The sequence below is a fragment of the Crocodylus porosus genome, unplaced genomic scaffold, assembly GCF_001723895.1.
Source record: "Crocodylus porosus isolate Cpor-Errol unplaced genomic scaffold, CroPor_comp1, whole genome shotgun sequence".
Taxonomy (NCBI): domain Eukaryota; kingdom Metazoa; phylum Chordata; order Crocodylia; family Crocodylidae; genus Crocodylus; species Crocodylus porosus.
Genome location: NW_017728951.1, coordinates 33,985,539 through 34,008,210, shown reverse-complemented (window position 1 = coordinate 34,008,210; position 22,672 = coordinate 33,985,539). Strand labels below are relative to the sequence as shown.

Below are 22,672 nucleotides of genomic sequence, written 5' to 3'. Positions count from 1 at the left end.
CAGGCAAGGAACAGCTGTGTCCCAGGCCCTGGGATTACGTCACGACCAATCCTGATGGTCAGCTGAAGAGTGGGATCTGGCACGGACAGTCATGCCATATGTTCAATTTAAAGATGTGATATAAACAAACCATAAAGAAGTTGCACAATAAGTTGTACATATGTGCAATGTCTTTATAGCTTATTTAATATAGCATCACACCATAAACTGGCTTTAACATTTAGCATGTTACAATTTATTGTGCGATTAACATCTTAATGGTGCCAAATATGCAACACCTGCCAGGGCCCTAATGGTACATATACACAGCACGGTCCAATGTAAATTTATTCTATTGTCTTATTTCAGCTACCCTGAGTTTTTCTAAGGAAGAATCGCATATAAATCAAAAAAGTATATAAATATCATAAAGAAATATACCAAGCTTGCTGCAAACATGCTAGCCTGCATTTCAGAATCAGCATAGTACAAGGCTCCGGAATTACAGATAGTCTCTAGACATGTTAATGTCTAGCCTTGCTTCTCCTTGGGAATTATTAGCTAGGGTGTAGCACTAGGCTAATACAGCTATACTACCTTCAGTTTTAAAGATAGTGAGTGCACAGCTAACTCCACGTCTGCATAGTGTTTCTTTGTTCTGTGTGTAGACATACTCTAAGTGACTTGCCCAAAAGCACTCTGGGAGCTTGAAGTGCAGAAAGGAAATGAACATAAGTCTCCATCCATTAGGCTAGTACACTAACTACAGGGCTAGTTTTTTATTAGTTTGTTTGTACACTGCCTAAGAAAATGGTCCTAGGTGTTGCCTTAATGTAAGAAAAAGAAATAAATTAATTACCATTTTCCTGGACACTTTAAGGAGGACCAAAGATCAAAGCTTGGGAATAAAATGACTAATGAGAAATCTGAGAAACAAAGATAACGGGTATGTTTGACAGCAGAACTATGAACTACACGTTCTAAAACTTATTTAATTTGATTTCAGGAAGTTCAGAGAAATTTCTGCATACGTAAGCGTCATACCTACATTTGTAAGGATCAAGGTTACTCGCTCACAATCTGTAGCAACATTTAGACAACAGTATCTTTACAGTTTTCTAAGTGGAGTGCCTTTTTTATATGTGAACTCTCACACTGCCTGCTGTTACCATTTACTACTATTCCAAGAAGTGTGTGTATTCACTACTCACTCAGGGCTTGATGTTGCATCACTAAAACCAATGGGATTCTATATATGGACATTCATGCAAAAATAAAATTAGAAAGATGACGACACCCTGGACATCTCCCAATATTGCAAGCACCCAAGATGAACAATAAAAAAAAACTGTCAAAGGATGGGCAGAACTGGGAAATTACAAATATGATCATGTTTCTAAAAGACTTCTGAGCTTCTAAAAAACTATTTTCTGATTTTCAAAATCAGAGACCCTAAAAAACCCAAAAAGCAACTTCTCCAACAGTCTAAAAACCAAACCCCACACAGTGCTTTGCCCGTCTCAAAAACTCAAAAGTAAAGCCTTAAAGTCAATCTTCCCTTTCTGTAAAATTTCTTTTTACAACAGATTGCTGTACAACTAAAAATACAAAAGGCAAAGGATATAAATCCTAATCCAAATAAAAGAATTTTGGCCACATAAACATCATCTACCAAAATAAGTCTAATGTAATTTAAAATAAAAGTAGAAAAATTCTCCTTTATATCCATGACAGAAAATGAAATCTTTATCATCTTTATATATAGAAGCAGAAACATTCCTGGACAAAAATATACACATATAACTCAACCTTCCCTGGATCACTCTCAATATTCTTTAACGGTATGTTCTAGATTCTACGCAACAGCCTATCATGGAATATTGTAGACATCTCTACCCAAACACTTAAGACAAATCATCTCGGGCGATTTCAAATTAAAAGCTTGTAAAATATGTAACCTCTCCTAGTTTTGCAATTAATAGGGTATGTCTGCAATTAGCCTGACTTACAGAATGCTACACTGTTGTCATTAAAAGATGTTTTGTGAAAGTGCTGCTGTTATTATGGAGGCTCAAGAGACCAATCCCTCCTAGAGGGCAAACAGTGGACTGGTAGAAAACAACAGCCATAAATCACATTGTCAGGTAGCAGAGAGAACAGGAGTGAAACACAGGCACATGAAGGCCATTCACTGTAAACACAGCACAGCAGATTCCTAGTCAGGATTTACTGAACCTGTAATTAATTAAAATTTCCTTCAAGCTAAATCTTTAATAAACAAGGATTTGTGCTGACAAGGAAAAAAACAGCAACACAGTTTTAACAATGCATACAACATTTATTAACTATCATTTTACTTTAACTATGCACAGACACAGTTAAGGTTATACAGCATTAGGTACAGCTCTCGAAATAATTTGAAGGGAAAAGGTTTTCACAAATTTCAGAGTTTAGGCTATTTTAATAAGCTAGTAGACTTCTGCTCTCTTCGCTTTGCTTATCTCAAGATGTACTGAAGTGAAATTTAACTGTATTAGGATGTCTCTCCAGAAACAAATCCAGCCTAATTCTACATGGTAATAAATGACTACTGTTTAACTGGGACAAGTTCTGCTTAATGGCGACAAATTCAGCTAATGTCATGTGAGTAAACGGAGGTTTACTATCTTTGAAATTTTGAGGTCTCATCTATTAATAAAGAAGGAATGATGGAGTACAAAAAATGATGAAATGGAAGTAAAATAAACTTTCTTTTATTTTTATTCAACATAGTGTTTTATAATTTCTGATTTCAAGAAGTGGCCTTTCCTCACCAAACCTGGATCGCTTACCCTCAATGTGCAAATTAACAAATCTAATACAAAAAAGCCAGCATTTTGACAAGCAGCAAACAATTTTTTTGACCATGTCCTTCAGCTCATGATGAGCACCAGGGAAATGGTTGTAAACGCACATATTTTCCTCTTCCTGGATAAATAAGAGTAACATTCTATGGGCTTGTTGGAATCTAAACTAAGTATCTGAAAACAAAATTCTCTGCATGCTCTCTACCAAAATAAAAGGAATTTATAACATTTTGTAAATAAACAGGGGTGTGCACCGATAGAGATTTTGGGGCCCAATACTGATAGCCAATTTTTAAGGAGGCACATTGGCTGATACAATCCGATTTCTGACATCAGCCTGGCAGCTTGGAGAGCTGTGTGAAGCTGGTAAGCCTGGTGTGATGGAAGGGAAGGGTGGGGGATGAGCAGTGGGAGCAGTGGCAGGAGCCACCAAAAAAGCCACCAGACCAGTGGCTCCCGCACGAGTGGTGTGCAACAGTGGGAGCTGCTTCCCCCACACTGGGAAGCGCTTGTCCCAGGCCCTGCCCCACTTCTCCCTCACTGTGGGAGCCTTGATCTGCCCCCCATTCCCCTTCTACCACACTAGAATTACCAGCTGCACACAGTTCTTCAAACTTCCTGGCTGTGCTCCTTGTCACCTATGTGCTGCGCTACAGCTGCATGCATTTGTGGGCCATTTATCAGCCAAATTACATAAGAGTCTGATTTCCAATACAGACAGTCTTCTTTATATTGGTGCCAATCCAATATCAGGCTGATGTATCGGTGCGCCTTTATAAATAGAAGTATAAATTTGGTGCTCCCGTGTCAGAATTGAAATTCTCTGCCTCTCTACTGCAGAAGTGACCAAATCTTCTGGACAGAGAGAGGCAGTTAGCTGTGTTAGTCTGAAATCAGGCAGAAAACAGGGTAGAGATGCAACTTATACATCAACTGATCAGAGAAGTGTAAGCTTTCATAAGCAAAGGTTCACTTCATCAAATGCTAACTGCATCTTACTGTTCACAAAGCTCACAAAAACTTATGCATCTCTGATTCAGTTAGTCTACCCTGTCTTCTATCTCTGGACAAAAACATGTACAACTGAACTTTGCAGAATCAAAGTACAAACGAAAAGTGACACTATTCGCTAAACGTTCAGATGTGTATTTATAAAGGAAATGTGAATCTACAAGTCAAAAATATGATCACTTACGAAACCATACTTCATTTGTCAATCAAAACTGTATTCTTTAGCACTCTTTTCACTAACTCATATATAACCACTAAGACTAAGATCCATAAATTCAGCTTATACAATCTCTCACCCCCTAAACAATTTAAATGGCACCATGAAAAGGCTTCAGAAGGACATACTACAATCTTTAATAATGTAAAAGCTGCAATATGAATAACTAGAGCACTTACTATATATTTAATGGCAATGCTATTTGTTGTAATTTGATATTTTAAGTTTATTTCCATATTTAAAACCATACCAAGACAGTATCTTTGGGTATATCTGAATGTTGTTTCTGCTACTAGCTCAGTTAATTTCCCCCCACATGCTCAACAGCATACCTACCCTATGAGTAACGGCACAGTGCTTATCTAAGTTTGTGAAAAACAACATAGGTCTACACTGCCTTGAAGGTAAACCTAGGATTGCTGCGGGAAGCACTCCTTTTCCTCCTGTTCACAGCATGCAGAAGTTCAGGAAATTAGGCAAGAGTGGGGTTTTGGATTGGCCCTAAGTGCATGCTAAGAAGAACACCTGAGACAGACCTGGAGTGCAACTCTGGATGCATGTTTAGTATAGTGAATAAGGGGTTTTGTCCTTTATACAAATAACCTGCAGTATACCATGAACAGGACTTTATTTATGAAGTGCGAGAATTGGTTAGCTTCATTCTATTTCATCCTGAAAGATCTGAAACTGCTCTGAACATCCAGAAATCATTTAACTTATCAATCAAATATATAAAAAAAGACTGGGGTATTTTCAGTAACTACAAACAAGAAACAGCAAGTTTATTTCATCCAAATTGTCTTAGACTTGCCTCAAACTGTTTGGAAAAAACAGGAGTTAAAAGGCCTTTCTTCTTCAACCCAGCTACTGTTTTCTAACCCCAACCAACTTCAATAATTTGCCTTTCTTTGCAGACAGGTGCTGTCATTTTACCTGCTAATAATGCCTGGAGGCTCCCAAGACAAGCCACCTCTGTAACTGATGTCACTGATGGAAGGGGGAAAGAAACAGTCTGTTCTTTGAAGCTAGGGACAGATATTACACAAACTGGTTTAAGTGATCAGAAACTGGTTTAAACCTGTAACAGAACAGACATTTAGTGCACATAAACAAATCTGAAAATGACTGGAACTGGTCTGAGATGAAATTGGCTGAATGCAGTATCAGACTTAACTGATTTGGGTCAAAGCAGTTTATGCAATGTCTGTCCCAGACTCCTTCCTAGTTTAACCTAAACCAGAGTCCCCCAACATCCCAGATACTTTGCAGTTCTGGATGGGGTTCTCTGCTTCCAAGCAGGGCTGACCCCACCCCTCCATTCCTTGGCTGGAGCTCTTGCAGCAACTGCAGGCACAGCAGGGTCTACCTGGCTTCCCTGCCCTCCACTCACCACTCCCTGTTCAAGCAGGGATTCCCTCCGCTCCTGTCTTCCACAGCACAGACCAAAGCCAGCATGTGGTATGCTAACTAATGCTGAGAGGTGTCTGTGTAAGGCAGACAGGACAGTGTCTGCTCACAGCTTTTTGGAGCTAATCAACAGGTAGCTGGTAATGTCCCTCTGTTCCTTCCTTGGAAAAAGCTGTTTAAGAAGAACTTGAACTAATGAGAGAGGCTTTTTTTTTGCTGATGGGCTGATAAATGTTCTTATCAACTCCTTGCATAACTCCCTGCCATGTAACTCCTTGCTGGACCTGGCCATGTCCCCCTCAGCTCAGAATTGTAGCAGGGAAGGGAGGGCTGCTCTACCGCCCCCGCCCCCACCTTCTGGCCTGAGCCATTGCAGATATGTGCCTGCATTTTTTCAGTCTAGAGGGGATGTCTGTGTGGTTACAACTGGTTCAGCCCAGCCAGGTTAGACTAACATGCAAAGACTGAATCAATTTAGGCTCAGGCTTTTTGAATGTTGGTCCTTAGCTTGAACAACCAGATATTAAACTACTAGCAATGAGACTTCAAAAGAAATTACCACATCCCATTTAAGCTTGCATGAACATTACAGCAGTGCTATGTTGCTTAATTCAGCTGGCTGGGTGGTCAGTTTATTGCTCACAATTTAGCTTCTTAAACAACATTAACCTTTTACAGAACCAAAAGTGCCTACCAAAAAGACAGAGGGAAAAGTAGTGAAAAAGGGCACAAGTTCAGATATCCTTTGGATACTTTAACCATATCACTTTCTATAATAAAATATATTTGCAAATCATATCCCAGTTAGGTAAAGAAGAAATTCGATTGCCATTATAAATCCACAACTAAAATTCATAAAAATGGAGTGTCTGCCTCAAAACTGGTATGAAAATGGTTATAGATGGCTACAGTAAACACAAACATTTATACATTTTAGGAAGAGATTTAATTTCAAAAGCAAACTGACCACTTTTTGATTCACGAATAGGTAGGAAAAACTGTCACAAAAAACACGTCCAAGTTAAAAAAACACAAAAAGCCTAAAAAACAATAGGTGACTTTCTTTGGCACCCTTGCTTAAGACATTCAGAACTCAAAGGTGCAGCACGAGGGCAGTGTTAGAACGCTGATTCTATTTAAAGAGAAAATCAGCTGCGAGTATTTGAATTGTTCAGTTTATAGCGAGGGCAGTGTGAATCCTGAAGTTGTCAATGTTTCCCTTTCTCTACTTACAAAAGTTCTGTGCAAGTTAGATTCATTAATTAACAATAACACTATAGTAAATATGCACTGTTTAATTTAAAGACACGCAAGTACACTATTGTGGTCAACAGACAGTTAGGACTTGGATGAAGACAAACTAAGTTAACTCAAAAACAGGAAGCTATTAGCACATAAGAGTGTGATGTTCATTTTTTGCTGGGTACTGTAATTGTATGGATTATTTCTCAATAGAGTTAATCAAGTGCAATTAAGCATCATTCCATTTTAACATTATTACAAGAAACTCAATAAACATTCGAAGACAGATTTAAAATGATTTACTAAATTCTGAAAAGCCATTTAAGCGCCTGCTACGTGAAGTCTGAAACAAAAATCTAGATTGTCTTCTCATTTCATTTCAAACTACAAAGGACTGAATCATCACGTGAAAACAGAACAAAATAATTCAATATCAAAGTCAGCCAAGAAAGTCAAAGGATGGTGGAGATACTGGCTGAGGGAAAATAAAATTGCATTGTCACCGCTTGCAAGAAATGAGACCAATTGATGTAAACTGAGATAGTAACCAATTACAAAAAAAGGGGAGGAGGAATATGCCTGCATGCACTGATGGAATGAAAGAAATATTAGATCGATGCCATTCTGATGCAAGACAGTGTGATGGAAGAATGCACCAGTAACAGAAAGCTGTACACTAATAGGTTCTTAGACACATTGATCTGTTGCAGCAAAGGCAGCTAATAATATCATAAGCTTTTTTATAAAGTAGTCAATGGAAAGAGTTACATCATAGCTTTGCACAAATGATGCACTTACTGGAGAGCATCTTTATATGTATAAAGAAGAGCTACTGAATGGATTCAGAGAACCAAAGGTCTATCATTAAGCTCAGAAAGCAGAGGATAATCGTAAACTTGCTGGTTTCCCCATTCAGGCACTAAAGTTTGAGGAAGGGAAACCTACTGTGTTCAGGACATAATAAAAGTGCCCCAGAGGGAGATGTGCTGACTTGGATTATGACATTAGAACAGAGGAATGCGAAATTGTGGACTTCTAGAAATTAAGCTAAAACAATAAAACCTTATGAGAGTGCTACTCATTACACTGCTGTCAGGAAAGTGATCTGAGTTTGGATTCCTCTATCTCTAGAAGCAAAACATTTAACTCAGACAAGATTTAACAAGAAAAGATGCATATTAGACTACCACCACCAGACACCTGGGGTGTAAACAGGATTAGATACCTCTTATATACTTGAGTGTATTAAATTAATCCTCAGATTCGGGATTAAGAATTTCTTTAACTGACACATTTTAGCTTCATAGGGTGTGTCCAGATAAGCGCACACGTGTGGTTTGTGGCACTTCAAACCATGCGTGGTACATGGGAAACTGTTCAACTCACTGCAAATTCACAGCATGGTGCTAAAATTTATACTGGGGAACTCCCAGTATATATATATATAAATAAAAAACACACCGCAAAAAAGTAGTGTGGCATACGCTCCAGAAGCACCTGAAGAACTGGAAGTTGGGTCCTGCAAAGAGATGTCCTGGCTGCTGGCCAGAGCATCTCTACTGCTTTAGGTCTCCCCTGGCTCCTCCAGCAGCCAGGAGGAGCAGGGAAACAGCTGTTTCCCTTAAGCGGGACACTTTGCCCCTTACCAAACCCCACGTGCAGGGACATGTACAGTGACACAAATTTGTTGTGCTGATGTTTTTGCTGCAGCAAACACATGCCCCCATGGGAATGCACCCATATTGTATATTAAGAGAAGTGTGAGATACATAATTTGCATGTGAAAAGACCAGAACAGTACTAGTCACTATGGATGGACATATTAAAACCATTATGAATTGAGACAGCGTTATGCTTTAATGTGTATCTTCACTGTGGGACTGCAACATAGCATAGGCCAGGAGTGGCCAACCTGAGGCAGGCATGATGCTACAAGTGGCATAGACAAACTCTGTGGCACACAGCAGACCAGGGAGGGGCAGCTAAGTGGCAGAGAGAGCAGGGAACAGATGAGAGATCAGGCAGGAGAAAGGGACATGAGTGACACTTGGGGCAGATACACAACTCATTTGTGGCATGCATGCCAAAAGAGCTGGTCCTTACTGGCATAGACGTACCCAAGCTACATTTAAACAAGCTAATCAGGACACTGGAAGCAGACTAGCTGCAGCAGCATGGTACACAGTAAGGTGAAATTACATTGTGTAAACCTCTATACCAGAGGTTGCCAAACGTTTTGTTATTGCGTACCCCTTTCCAGATTTACCAACTCCCCACATACACCTACCAGCATACATTTCATATTTTAATCCCTTACATGCCAAAAAATATTACAATGAAAATTAAACCTGCTATTTATTACACAATTTCTCCCGTATAGCCTCCAGAAATGTCTCGCATACCCCCAGGGGTACACGTGCCACAGTTTGGAAACCCCTGCTCTAAACAGTCAAAACTAGATTGCTTCCAGTTTCTGAGCTACCCCATTTAAAACTACTTCAGCCCCCGCCATAATGGATACTGAAGTGTAAGCATATCCTATTCATCTGCTTATTTAGTCTACTTTATTACAGAATCTATGCAATCACACTACATTTTTTATTAGGATAAAACACAATTTAAAAAAAGGACAAGGAATATAAAAACAATGAAAAAAAAGATATAACCCTTGGTATTTACATAAACACATTTGTACAGTTACCTTTTTGTTGGTATAAGAGCCAGTTTCATGAAGAACTGCAACTCTAAAGGGAGGCCACCATGTGTGGAATTCTTTCACCCACTGATGCATTACTGTCGTTGGACAAACTATTATTGTTGGGCCCAACCCCTTGTATCTAAAAAAACCAAAAACAGTCAGGTAAAACATTAACATGAGGTAAACACTTTATATTAAGTGACCCATTAAAATAACCGAATACACACTTAACAGTTCAAGTGCAGTACAAGAGCTATAGACATTGATTGGCATTTTCTTCTTTTTCAAAAATCTATTTTTTAAGAAGCATGATGAAAGGGAAGCAGCTATAAGAAATCATCTGCTGAACAATTAATGGATGCATTTATCAATATAAATATAGAAAGAAAACAGTTGCAAACAAAATGATAAAAGGGAACTTCCTATGGTGGTAATGCAAATCATATTTGGGATGCATGTCATCCCCTTAGAAGAAAGAAAATAACTAACTGTCCACAACTTTGTCACTACCATGCCAGGAAGAAAGACTTTGGGCTTTACATTCTCTCAGATGACTTCTTATACTTTAAAGTTGTTTTATGTTGATAATAAAATATATACAACTTTAAAACCAAAAATACTCCTGAGTTCAATTATTTGGGTCCTGTCCTACATTCATTTTCTTACAGACAGACAATTATTCTGCAACATGTTAAATTTTTAAAAGTCTTTTCAAGCAACTAATCTCAATACCCCGTAAATACTATTATCTCCCCATTTTACAGATAGAGATAGGAGACAGGATAGATGAATGATTTGTGCAAACCATTAGAGGATGCCATTGCTGGCACTAAGATAAGAACTTGAATGGCTCCAATGCCCCCCGCTTCAGAGCCTTTGATGAAGCAGTGGTCACCTACAAAAGTTTATGCCTCTCTGAACCAGTTGGTTTCTAAGGTGCTACCCTACCCTGCCTTCTGCCTGTTTTTTTCTTTGTTCCTATAAGATTCTTCCTTCTGTCTAAAAATGACTGAAGATGTTGTTAAAAACAAAATCCCCCAGGAAGATATCCTATCTGAATTCAGAGCAAATTTCTATTTCAAAAGGAGAGAAGAGGGAGAAGCTTATCTTGTATGATTTTCCATGATAAATATACCAATACCAAATGTCAACACACTTAGGTATTTAGAATTTATTTTATTACAATGATTGATGCACTGGTAGGCTTCCAATTTTTTTTAAAATTGTAAATACACCAATATAACTTTGTGTTCAACTGCTACCTATATATATAGTTTCATTTTAATTTTGGAAAATCATAGACTTTGGATTTTTTAATCAGAAAATTTGGGATTTTTTAAATCAGAGAATTGGGGGGTTTTAAACAGGGGGGGTTTTGAACAGAGAAAACCAGGATCCTGGGTGACGAAACAAGCAGGAAGTACTCCAACCAGACGAGAACAGTAACATGGGAAGGACTACAGAACAGCTTCTGAATGGCCACACACCGAGCAGGTCACATGCTACCTGGGCCACAAACCACATCTATGTCTCCTCCCTCCTCCTTGCTACATTTCACCACACCGCTTGTCCCCCTGCTGCATTGGGTTGGTGCCATGTGCTCCTGACTCCACATCCCCACTGCTGTACAGCATCATGCTGCATCCTGTGGGCCCCTCTGTTGGACTGCACTGGCACCACTGCTGCCTTGGTTCTACACCCTGGGGTCCCTAAACCCTCCCAGCTATGGGCTGTCCATAAGCTCTGGGCCACTCCACCCCCAGCAGCAGGGACAGAATGCAGAAGGGAGGGAGAACGCAGAGACTCCAGTAGAAGCAGTGGGAGTGGGACCCAGACCAGAAACCTGGGGGCTATGGTTTAATTTCTTTGGGGTTGGATGTGGCCTGTGGACTGTTAATTGGACAACCCTAATACAGATGACTCAACAGTAGAAAAAAAAAAATCAATACAAAACGTTTCTGGTTTACTGTTAAAACATTCTGTATGTTTAAATAGAACCATAAGAATAAGATGAGCGTGCATATTTACCCACAATTACACACTGACTTATGTCTTCAGGTCATGCTTACTTGCCTTGAAATACTGCATGAATTCCAAGAACTATTATCATCACTGTGCAAACTTAAAAGAATACTTTAAACACTTCTGAATTACCAACAAACATCCAAGGAGGAAGAAACAAACCAGAATTCTCAGTCACAACCCCTGGACATCAGTTTTCAAAAAGACAAAAGGAATCAAATTCTTGAGAAACAAGACACTTTATGGTCACTATTGCATGATCCTGTTTTTAATTCTGAAATGTAGGAAATTAGTAACTTCATATCTACAGTCAGGCAGCAAAATCTACCTCAGACATACTCCACTCCAGTCTTTTATTTGTTCACATTTTAAGAGTATTACAGCTAGCTAACAGTCAGGAATAATTTTAGGTTTTTTGGGCATGTAAGCGGCAGGCAGGATTGCCTTTTGGGGAGAATTCCATCTTGTGGGGCTCCCTAGTCCAGGAAGTGAGCCCCTGCCCTTTCTCTGACTGTATTCTATATCCATGTTCTGAGTGTGAGCCTCTAAAATCCCAAATGAGATGCAGGACTACTCATATCCAAGGCATTTGCATCATATTTGGATTCCAGAAAAAAAACCTATCAGTCAGCACTTTCAAACTTGTTTTTGGCTCTGGAATCATAACTTCAAATCATAACCGTCAAAGCTTAGAAACTTTAGTTGCTCTGCACCTCTGAAAGTACAGGAACTACGCTTAAGGGCAGACTTTGAGATAAATAATCTCAACATTTTTGCTTTAAACTCCCTAGCTGTGATACCCTTCTCTATGAGCTTCTATACTGCTCACCAGCACTTTAACTGTCACAATCGGATAATTAAAAGCCCTTCCTCTATAATAAATTGTGTATGGATTTTATCCAAATGGTACACCCCAAAAGGAACCAGTGACATGGATATGATGAATTCTGTAAAGTCAGCAACATTTGAGCCTTCAGCATCTACAGAGATTGCCTCAAGGCAAGAGATGGTTACCATAAATGCAGTCCTGGTCTTGGCTGAAACCTGCTCTTTGGCAAATCCCTTGTCTAGTCTACAAAGTTATGGACTTTAAACAATGGGGAATCCAGCCATGGGACTCTTTAGCCTGGAAAAGCGTAGGCTCAGGGGTGATCTGATGGCCACCTATAAGTTTATCAGGGGTGACCACCAGGATCTGGGGGAACATCTGTTCACCAGAGCGCCCCATGGGATGACGAGGTCGAATGGTCACAAACTCCTGCAAGACCGTTTCAGGCTGGACATAAGGAAGAATTTCTTTACTGTCCGAGCCCCCAAGGTCTGGAACAGTCTGCCAGCGGAGGTGGTTCAAGCACCTACATTGAACACCTTCAAGAGTAAATTGGATGCTTATCTTGCTGGGATCCTATAACCCCAGCTGACTTCCTGCCCTTTGGGCAGGGGGCTGGACTCAATGATCTCCCGAGGTCCCTTCCAGCCCTAATGTCTATGAAATCTATGAAATATCTTTGTTACAAACTCATCTTGTTCAGTTCTACAGAAGTCAAGGACCAGTTTCACCAATACAATTAAACACATTTAATTCTTTTTTTAGTTAAAACAGGGGTGTCAAACTTATGGCCTGCGGGCCAGATCTAGACCTCAGAGCCCTGTCACCCAGCCCCTTGTGCTACTCCTGGATCTGAGCAAACTCCAAACAAGGCACAGTGTGCACCTGTGGCACAGAATCGGTTCATGGACTCTCTCCCATCCCCTTCCCTGTTCCCTGCCCACAGCATATCTGACCTGGTGGCTGCTCCACCCAGTCTGGGACCTGCTTGTGTGGCATGAATCCTGGAGCAGCCAAAATGTGCACCACATGCAGCGCAGTCCAGCTGGAGTGACAGCTATGTTTCATGCAGTGGCCACCCCAGCCGGACTACAAAACACACAGTGCTTGCTCTGGGACATGTGCTGCACATGGTGCCAGCTCTAGTCGGTCCAAGACTGGCTGGAACAGGCACTGTGTGTCGTGCAGTCCTGGAGCTACTGGGGTGGGCACTGCAGCGAGTGGGGTGGGGTGGGATCCTGGTTCTCTCACATGCAGCGTGACCTGGCTGGGGCAGCCAATGTGTGCAGCATGGCTGCTGCTCCAGCCTGACTGTGTTGCACATGGTGCCCATTCTGGCTGCTCCAGGCTCCAGGGATCTATGCTGCATACAGAGCTGGCCCCAGACCAGCTGCTGAATCAGGTATGCTGGGGAAGAAAGCGGAGGGGAGGGGGTCCATGAGCCATATCTGGCCCACAGATCTGTCCCACACCAATTGGGCCAGACAAGTTTGACACTTGAGTTAAAGGAAACTACTTACAGGAAAACTATAGCTTTCACCTCACTACTCATATTTTACTTTGCTTGAGAGACAATAGCTCTCCAAGCGATTTATCTTCACCACGAACTCTTTTTTCAAGTCACAGCGAGCCATTACAGCGTAAACATTTTGACTTCCTCTTCAATTTTCACAGCTGAGCTGTGCTTCTCTCTCCCATTTCCAATGATTCCCATTTCTTTACCAGCCTGAGATGTTTGGTGATGTTTGCCAGACAGGGCCCCAAACAATTCACCCAGAATCCCTCTGTCACTTCCTCTCTCAACCTATCACATGATTAGTGTGGCCCTGCCATCCATGAGGTAAAGCCAAACCAGGTTGCCCTGCACTAAATCTGAATATAAATTTTTGGAGCATCTCAGGACTCGTGACAAGAACATCTGACTCCAGTCATGTCTGGGGGACTGATTAGCACATAGGTCCTTTGAGGAGGCAGTATTTGGAGTACACATACTGAGCAGTGCTGAGTTCTGGGGTCACTATGGCTTGAAATGCTGTTGACTCTGCTATGGACCAGCCCAATAAATCATGATGCGACTTACAAGCCTCTTGGGCTTTGGATTAATATCATGCACAGTAGGTGTATCTAAACGTGCAATTCATATGACACGATGAACTATGGAGCACTTTGAACTGAAGCGAACTGCTCCCAGGCACAGCATCTACATTTGCACCCGAGACAGCAGCACTTTAAGCCAGAATGGAGCTGGCCCAAGCTGGCAGCAGGCTTGGGAGACAAGTGTGTGTGGGTTGGGGGGGACAGGGTGAGCTTCCAGGCCATGAGCGTGCCGAACGTGTGGAGTTATGTATCTAGACAGCAGAAAGCCCCCACTTTGGAACCCTTGTGCCCCAGCCAGCCCCAGTCATTGGTTCAGACTCCCAGTGGGGGTGGTGCAGGCTCCTACTCTGGAGATCTTCAAAAGGAGACTGGATGCACATCTTACTGGGGTTATTTGACCCCAGCAGTCTTTCCTGCCTACAGCTAGACCCGATAATCTCACAAGGTCCCTTCCAGCCCTAAACTTCTGTGAATCTGTCTACATGTGTGGTGTACATAGTACTATCTTACAGTGGAGTTAATTAATTTATTGTGCCATAATACCAGCACATGTGTAAATAGTAATGCTGTACCGAGGAGCTAATTAGTCAACTCCTCAGCAAAGTACATGTGTAGATGCACCCACTTTGTACTATATATATCAGTAGGTGCCAAAGCACTTCTTTTGAAAAAAGGTAACATTAATTGATACTAGATAAACTGAAGTCAATGGGTACTATACACAAATTTACTACAGCTATGTTTAATTTCAAGGTCACTGCTTTCAAATTTGCTCCTCACTTCCATGTGCTCAGGGAGAGAAGGGTCTGACAGTAAGGAGAAGGAGCTGTAGGGGAAGCAAAAGTCAAAGGGGCTACCTGACTCTCCCAGATTCATTTTCTTTGCTGTAGCAGTGAGAAGGGGACAAATTCAAGGGAAGTTTTCAAAAAGTAGATTTTATACCTGGAAATTTATAACAAATGTATATATTTTCTGCATACAAAATCTAATTATTTGGGGGTTGTCTTATAATAATCAAGGTTGTTTTATATTTGAGAAATATGGTATTAAATATGGTATCATGGCATCATACGATCCAAAGTAATTTTTTTCTTCTCTGACTGCCGCAATGACTTTCTGTTCTCTCTAGCTGTGTGGATTTTATTTCAAAATAAGTCATCAGCTGGTTAAAGAAACATCTTAATTTATTTGATAGTTTTACCCTAGGAAAAAATTGCCTTACTGCATCTAGTTTTTTTCTTTCCTTGGGCCACATTATGAAAAGAAGAAACACTGAGATTAGAAGCTTGCCCACTGACAATTAACATGGAATTTCTTATTTTGAAGCAACAAAAATGTCTGCAGGGTTTTATTAATCCAACATAAAGTATATCCAAAGTTGTATTTTTTGGATATCAAACATACACATACAGTTCCCATTACAGCAGTACATGTCTCTGGCCTTAAAATATTTATCTTTACAACTCTTCCCTATGGTGGGACAGTGTTATCATGTCCATTTCATAACCAGGGAACTCAGACAAAGTAGGTAAGTGACTTGCTCTTACTTTTCATTTTATATGCAAGGCAACAATAGAAGGCAGATGCTTTACAGACAAAAACTAGGAATAGCGTCTTTCCCTGAAGTGTTCATGGTAAAAATGTTTCTAAGCATGCAGGCCAAGAAAAACAAAGATCTAATCATACATTTAGAATTAATAAAGATAAAATAATTATATTCTGGCTGCCTTAGTTCTCCTATAATTCAGACCGAGAGAAAGAGCCTCTCTGAAGTCTTACGCCCCATTCCTGTAATGGACTCCACATAGATGGATCCCTGTGTCACCGGGACTACCACTGCCTACAGTGGAGCTCCAGCTAAATACTGTGATCCATCCCCTGGGAACAGCTTGCAGAATTGGGTCCTTCAGTTGTGCAGGAATGTCAAATTAAACCTAACATTTGCAATTCTGTGAAAGGAAAGGGATAATAAGGATAGAGATGTTATGCATTAGGCATTACTTTAATATTTGTGTCTTTGCCAAATATATTTTATATAATGATGCTTTACATTTAAAAAAAAAAATCGCATCTACTTATTTAAACTTTTAGTAAATTTCATTTGGTAGTTTGAGGTGATCAGATAATGAGTACCACAGATCTGGAAGTTATTAGTACTATTACACATGTACTAATAAATTCCAGGATGCATAAAAAGTAGATTTTCTGATAAACTAACAGATCTACAGATTAAAAAGGAATTGTAAATCTTAGACACTCCCCAGTGCCATATGGGAAGGAGCATATGGGGTGCAGTAAGAACAGTCAGTCAACTTAAAGAATTATTTTTTAAAAGAGAAAAAGCTGATATAAATCTATATACAGGCTTAAAAAAAATTGCAAGGATGATTCCCCCCCATCAGAAATTCTGACTTTCATCATGAATAGGCTTGATACTTCCTGTAAAGCATTCACCTGGTCTCTTGCCAAAACAAATATTTTAATGTAAAATTTAATAAACGGAACTAAAGGTATTGCATCTAATTTAAAATTCCATATTGTGTAAACTATTGATATTAACATAATTGAGTTTGTAAACAATCCATTTGTGGAAGCTAACCTTAGACACTGTATTGACCCAAAATATCTAGTGAGGCTCATCTGCAAAATGAAGCATCAATGCCTGGAATTCATTAAAAGTGTTACATGTTTAATTTTTCCTGCCCTACAGCTCCATTGTCTCGTAAAAATTTTCCTTTGATGTCCCCCACTAAAAGAATTAAAGGAATATTGTAATTGAAATGTCATTAATAATTCACAGGACCCTCCTCCACCAGCAATACATCTGATGAAATATTAATTGAGCTCCACAGACTGACAGTCTGCAGAGGAGCACTTGCCTGTAATTTGAACCACGAGTCCTGATCTTGCTGTAGCTCAGACCTGCCAAGAAGGCAATTATCTGGATGGTCTTGCCCAATCCCATTTCATCTCCCAGAATTCCTCCTGCCTGCTGGCAGTGCAATTCCCAGAGCCACCTAACACCTGTCTGCTGGTACCTACAACAAGGAAAAAGATGATGGCAAATGTTTGATAATACACATCATAACAGAAAGTACTCATGAATTAATCATTTGGCAAGGTTCTAATACTAGTTACAGTAACATGCTGCATGTGTGTTTTACATGAGTGCTGTATTTACAAGGTCATACATTTTTGATGCACTTAGACATTATATGTGACACAGTCATTCTTCATGCAATGCTAAAACATTTCTAATTAAACTGATAGACATGGTAATTAGAGGGTTTTTTATTTCATGTATTTTTAAATATATTGTTAGAAGTAACTTGGGAAACTGCTCTAATATGCAAAGCTTTAATCTTTCCAAAAAAGGGGGACGCACAGGCAGCTTGTAAGTTATAACATTTAACCTTAATTGAAATGAAAACTTCGGTTTGTAAACACTGGGGTTTCTATGCTCTGTAACAAGATAAACAATCCGGTCAGTCAAAGCTTGTTTATTTTATATAACCCGAAAATCCTTAAAAAAAAATTTACCCTCTCCCAATACAGAAAAAGCTGACAAAAAAAAGTTTTTCCAAGGCAGAGCACCAAGATCTCTCTCTGAGTGGGATGCAGGAGAGCATTACATGGTAAGTATACCAATACAATTCAAAATGAAAGACTGAAACTAGATTAAAATAGTAATGCAGAACAGACTCCAATTACAACATGTAGCTTAAGCGGCAAACCAGTTAAGATTAAAAGCTGGAAAGGCGGGAATTGCAGGGTTGGACTATGATTGATTTTAAGACTTTTATTTATTTATTTTTAATAACCTGCATCAGAAGCAGGAATAATACTGTATTAAAGAAAATGAGGTTAAATCAAGAAGAGGGTGAAAGCTAAGAAACAGATGGATTTAAAATATAAATAATTTAAAGAGAAAAATTAAAGAGATTGAAGCATTAGTAGACTTTGGAAATTCAGGGGAAAAGCAAGATTACTGATTATATTTTCTCTGTAACGTAAGTTTCTAGATTGGATTTTGAATGTTTACAGTTCATTATACTGTAGCTTCTTACAATGTTTTATGTCATTCATTTGTCATGCTTTGAATGAAGAATACTTAGAAACACAGCTGCCTACTGCCACTTGTGTCTATAAATTCCTTGTAAATGCCTTCAACTATATAATGATAGGCAAAATAATTTAGGACACAGTTCTTCTCCTAGGTACTCATATAAAAGCTGAAGAAGTGAAAAAAACAGAAAAAGATCTTAGAAGATGAAAGGGTCCATGTAATACTACAGATGTTCACATCTCTTGATTCTCTTGAGTATACTGTAACAACCCTTGCAGTGGTAGGGAGTCCTCATCTCTCTGCTTTACCTGTGGCAGCTCACACACACATCTCTTTTTCAGATCTGCTGTTTTGCAAGGGAACAATGAAAATATTCCTCTGTTGTGTTATACTGACTCTTTGGCTTCATCCAATGATTGTGACCGATCTTCAAATTCTATACAAATATCAGTTAAAAATACTAAAAATTCCCAAATACCATTTTTAGTTATGAATTCTATATTGAGATAACCATCCTAACCCTGATCTTCTCCCTCCTGTCACCCCTCGTTGTTACCAATGCATACATTTTCTGTGTTTTGGTCTTTACTATGGAAGACTACTGGGGGGCCAAACACAATACCAAATGCCTTTCCCAGAATAGCTGTGGTTGCATTGTGTTAACCAAGTAACCATATTACTTTACAGCCATGGAACATCATAGTTACAGCATATCTTGTCTTCAGTGTTGGACAGTGAAGTGTTTTAACCTTATCTTCACTTTGGACAAAGATATTCTTTAATTGCCTCAGGGGAGCACTATCCTAAAAGCAGTTATTGCAACACAGTAGATTTCAGTAGTGTAGATGAGTCCTCTTCTAGGCTGAAAAAACAGACATCTGGATAATTGTACAATAAGGCTGGAAACAATACCTTGCCCAGCAGTTCTTGTTCTGTTCTTACACCACTGCTATTGACGCCTAGCCCCATTATTGTACCATGAAATATGAAGTTAGTTCATCTAGCTACACCTTCTTGAGAGCACAAGAGAAAAGCTGTAGTAGTAGTAATAGTACAATAATACCTTAATAGGCTTACCAAAAAAGTTAAAGATCAGCTATTTCTAGCAGCAGGAACAAATCTATTTGAGATTCAATTTAGTATAGAAAGTATCACTTAGAAGAGAGGTTTTCAACCTTTTTTAACAAGTGTAACCCTTCTACCTCAGTTTCAATTCATGTACCCAATTATATTTTCTTGGTTTTAAGGGGCGGGGAGGAGAGGGGGCAGATCGAGGCCCCCATGGTAAGGGAGTGGGGTTGGGGCAGAGGTAGGCGCTGCACAGCCAGGGCAGAGTGCGGGACGGAGCCATGAGAACAGTTTGTCTAGGAGGTGCGGGAAAGGGGGGGTAGTTCCTGCCACTGTGTGCACCCCGGTGGTGATTTAGGGTGCATGCCCCCCAGATCTGCGTACAGCACAGAGGTAGCTGCTACTGCGGGCTGGACTCTGCATCCCACTGCCTCAAGAGCCACACGACGCCATGTACCTGCTGTGGCTGAACGGGCAGGGGACACACACACACACACACACACACACACACACACACACACACACACACACACACACACAAGTGTGTTTGGGGAGGAAGGGCAGGGTGGGAGACAGTGAAGGGGCTGGGGGTGCAGATCAAGAAGGTGGGGGAAGTGTATCTGTGCCCGCTCCCAGGAGCAGGGCCGGGAGGGCGAGGGCAGCGGTGCCCCTCTGCGGACTGTACATGTGCTGCCCAGCCGGCTGGGAGGGTGAGGCTTGAATGTGGCGGCTGCCACTACCCCACACTGCTGTCACTGCTGCACCCCACTCCCACGGCTGGTCGCACATGAGCTGCTGACGGGTGGCGTGTGAGATGTGAGGCCTGTCAGCAGCTCAAAGAACTGCACATGTCACCAGCTGCAGGAAAGCTGCGTGGGATGTGGCAGTGGTGGCAGTACAGGGCAGTGGCAGTCACTGCGTGTGAGCCCCACATCTCCTGTCCAGCCAGTGCATGTTCTGCCTACAGAGGGGCACCACTACCTGTGCTCCCCCAAGCCCTGCTCCAGGGAGTGGGCACAGAGAGAGGAGGTGGGGGGCGGGGAGGCACCACAGTGTGCCACGTAAGGCTGGCAGTGCCCAGAACGCCCCTCCCCCTCCTCTAGGTAAGAAGCAAAGTATGCAAAGGCGCCAGGGGAGAGATTGCCACCACACCCCAGGGTATGCTCCATCTCTGCCCACCTGCATGTACCCCCTACATCCTTTCTAAGTGCTCCTGGGGATAGGCGTAGCCCTGGTTGGCAACCCCTGACTTAGAATATGCTACTGTACACTGCCTCATAAATATACTGACATCTTCATACTCAAATTTGTTCAGAAATGAAAGGTTAGTACTTATTGGGTGTGTCTACATGAGATGTTTACTGTGCAGTTGACTAATTAGTTGTGCAGTAAATATCACAAGTCTACATGTGCACCCCTATTAGGCCAGAGTAAACTAATTTACTCAGCAGCAGGATAGTACTTGTAAAGACAAGTACAGAATAGTAAATACAAGTACTATCCTGCTGCAAAGTAAAAAACTCAGCAGCAGTACACGTGTAGACACTGCCCCAGCTAGCTTCATTGTGCTAAGAAGGTGCTTCATTGTGGGGGCTGGCTGCTGACTAGCTCTGCACTGAAGCACTCTCATGACCCACCCAGTCCCTTTGCATTATGCTGAGCCAGGGGGAGCAGCTCCAGGCTAGCAGGCTGATCCCCTGGGCCCCCTGCTAGCTGGGGCCGCTCTGACACAGTTCAACGTGCTACACTCCCAGGCGCACATGCAAACAGTGCCCAAGAACACAACACTCTGGAGCAATAAGCTTCAGAGCTTATTAATGCGCACAAATAGCACATGTAGACACAACCACAGACTGTGAGCCTTCATACGTTGGAGATTTCAGCATTTAACTTACAAGTCAAACAAATCATTCAACTCCACTGATGTTTTTAACCACTTAGAAGTTCTGCCAACTGACTCATACTTACAAGGATAGCCTTCATTAATGAGGCTTACATCTCTAAGATTACTTTTTAGTTGCCTGCCTCTGTTCAGTTCCCTTTGGATTGCTCAGACCATACATACGTTATGATGATTATTTCTACAGTACGTCTGCATAAACAATTGGAGACTATGTATTGGGTCACTGAGGTCCTCTCAATCAAGTCATTATTCAAGTACTCTTCATAGCTAGTGCTTTAGTTCTGAATAACGATGGGACAAAACCAGTAGTTTCTTATCTGCAGAGCTAATTAGAAAGATCTAGTGTTAATCTTTCAGGAAGGGAGATGGTTTTCCTGTTGAATGATCTGAAGAGATCCTTCAATATTAATACCACTATAACACAGAAATGAAAGACAGACATGCCCTGCTTAGTTTTTTAACGTCAGACAGGACAAAATGCTTATGTATGAAAAGGCTGTAATTGTACCCTGGCAGAAGTGGAGAACTGCTACAGAAGACTGTATACTCTTGCATAGTACATTTAGACCTGATAAAATGCTCAAATAAGGCTTAAATACAACTAACGTGTTTCTCAAGATGGACTTGTCCATATCCTTTAGCAAAGGAGAGTCTGACTCATACCTTTCCCACCACACAAATATCTATTTTCCTTATTTTATATTCAACTGAGACAGCTGCATCTGGAGAATATTCCTCATTAATTAAAATAGTTTTGCCTTTCACTTCAAATCCTAATTAAATTAGAAGTTGAATGAGAAAGAGCCCCACCCCAAATGCACCCCCCCCACTAGGAAGAGCCCAGTGCCACCCCCTGCCTCAGCCCACAGCAGCAGCCCACCATCACCCCGCGCACAGATCCAGGGGGGCACATGCCCCCCATGCCTCCCCTGGGGGTGCACACGGCAGTGGAAGCTGCCCCCCTGCACTCCCCAGACAAGTGTGCCTCCATCCTGCACCCTGCCCCAGCCCCATTCCTCCCACTTCAGGGGGCCTCAATCTGCAGCCCCGCAATGCCCCTTCCTATCCTACCAAGCCCCCCGCCCCCCCACCAGACTTACCAGCCAGATGCTGCTCTCCAAGCTGCCTGGCTGCATATTGGCAATTGGATTGGTATCGGCCAATATGGCTCGTTAATAATCAGCCATCGGTACTGGCCCAAAGAATCTTTATCGGGGCACTGCTACAGCCAACTATTATCTATTTGTGAACAACACCCAAGCTGTATAATAATATAACAACAACCAA

General features: G+C 41.1%; 1 protein-coding gene across 2 annotated transcripts in view; it reads right to left on the bottom strand.

The window, feature by feature from the left end:
* Positions 1-22,672, bottom strand: part of ERCC6 (ERCC excision repair 6, chromatin remodeling factor) — a 76,125-nt gene that overhangs the window by 31,429 nt on the left and 22,024 nt on the right. For both annotated transcript variants that reach the window (XM_019555641.1, XM_019555642.1), the window contains exons 7-8: positions 17,228-17,386; positions 9,404-9,539 (exon numbers count right to left, since the gene is read on the bottom strand). In XM_019555641.1, the coding sequence (XP_019411186.1) occupies positions 9,404-9,539; positions 17,228-17,386 (295 nt within the window). The remainder of the gene's footprint in view (positions 1-9,403; positions 9,540-17,227; positions 17,387-22,672) is intronic.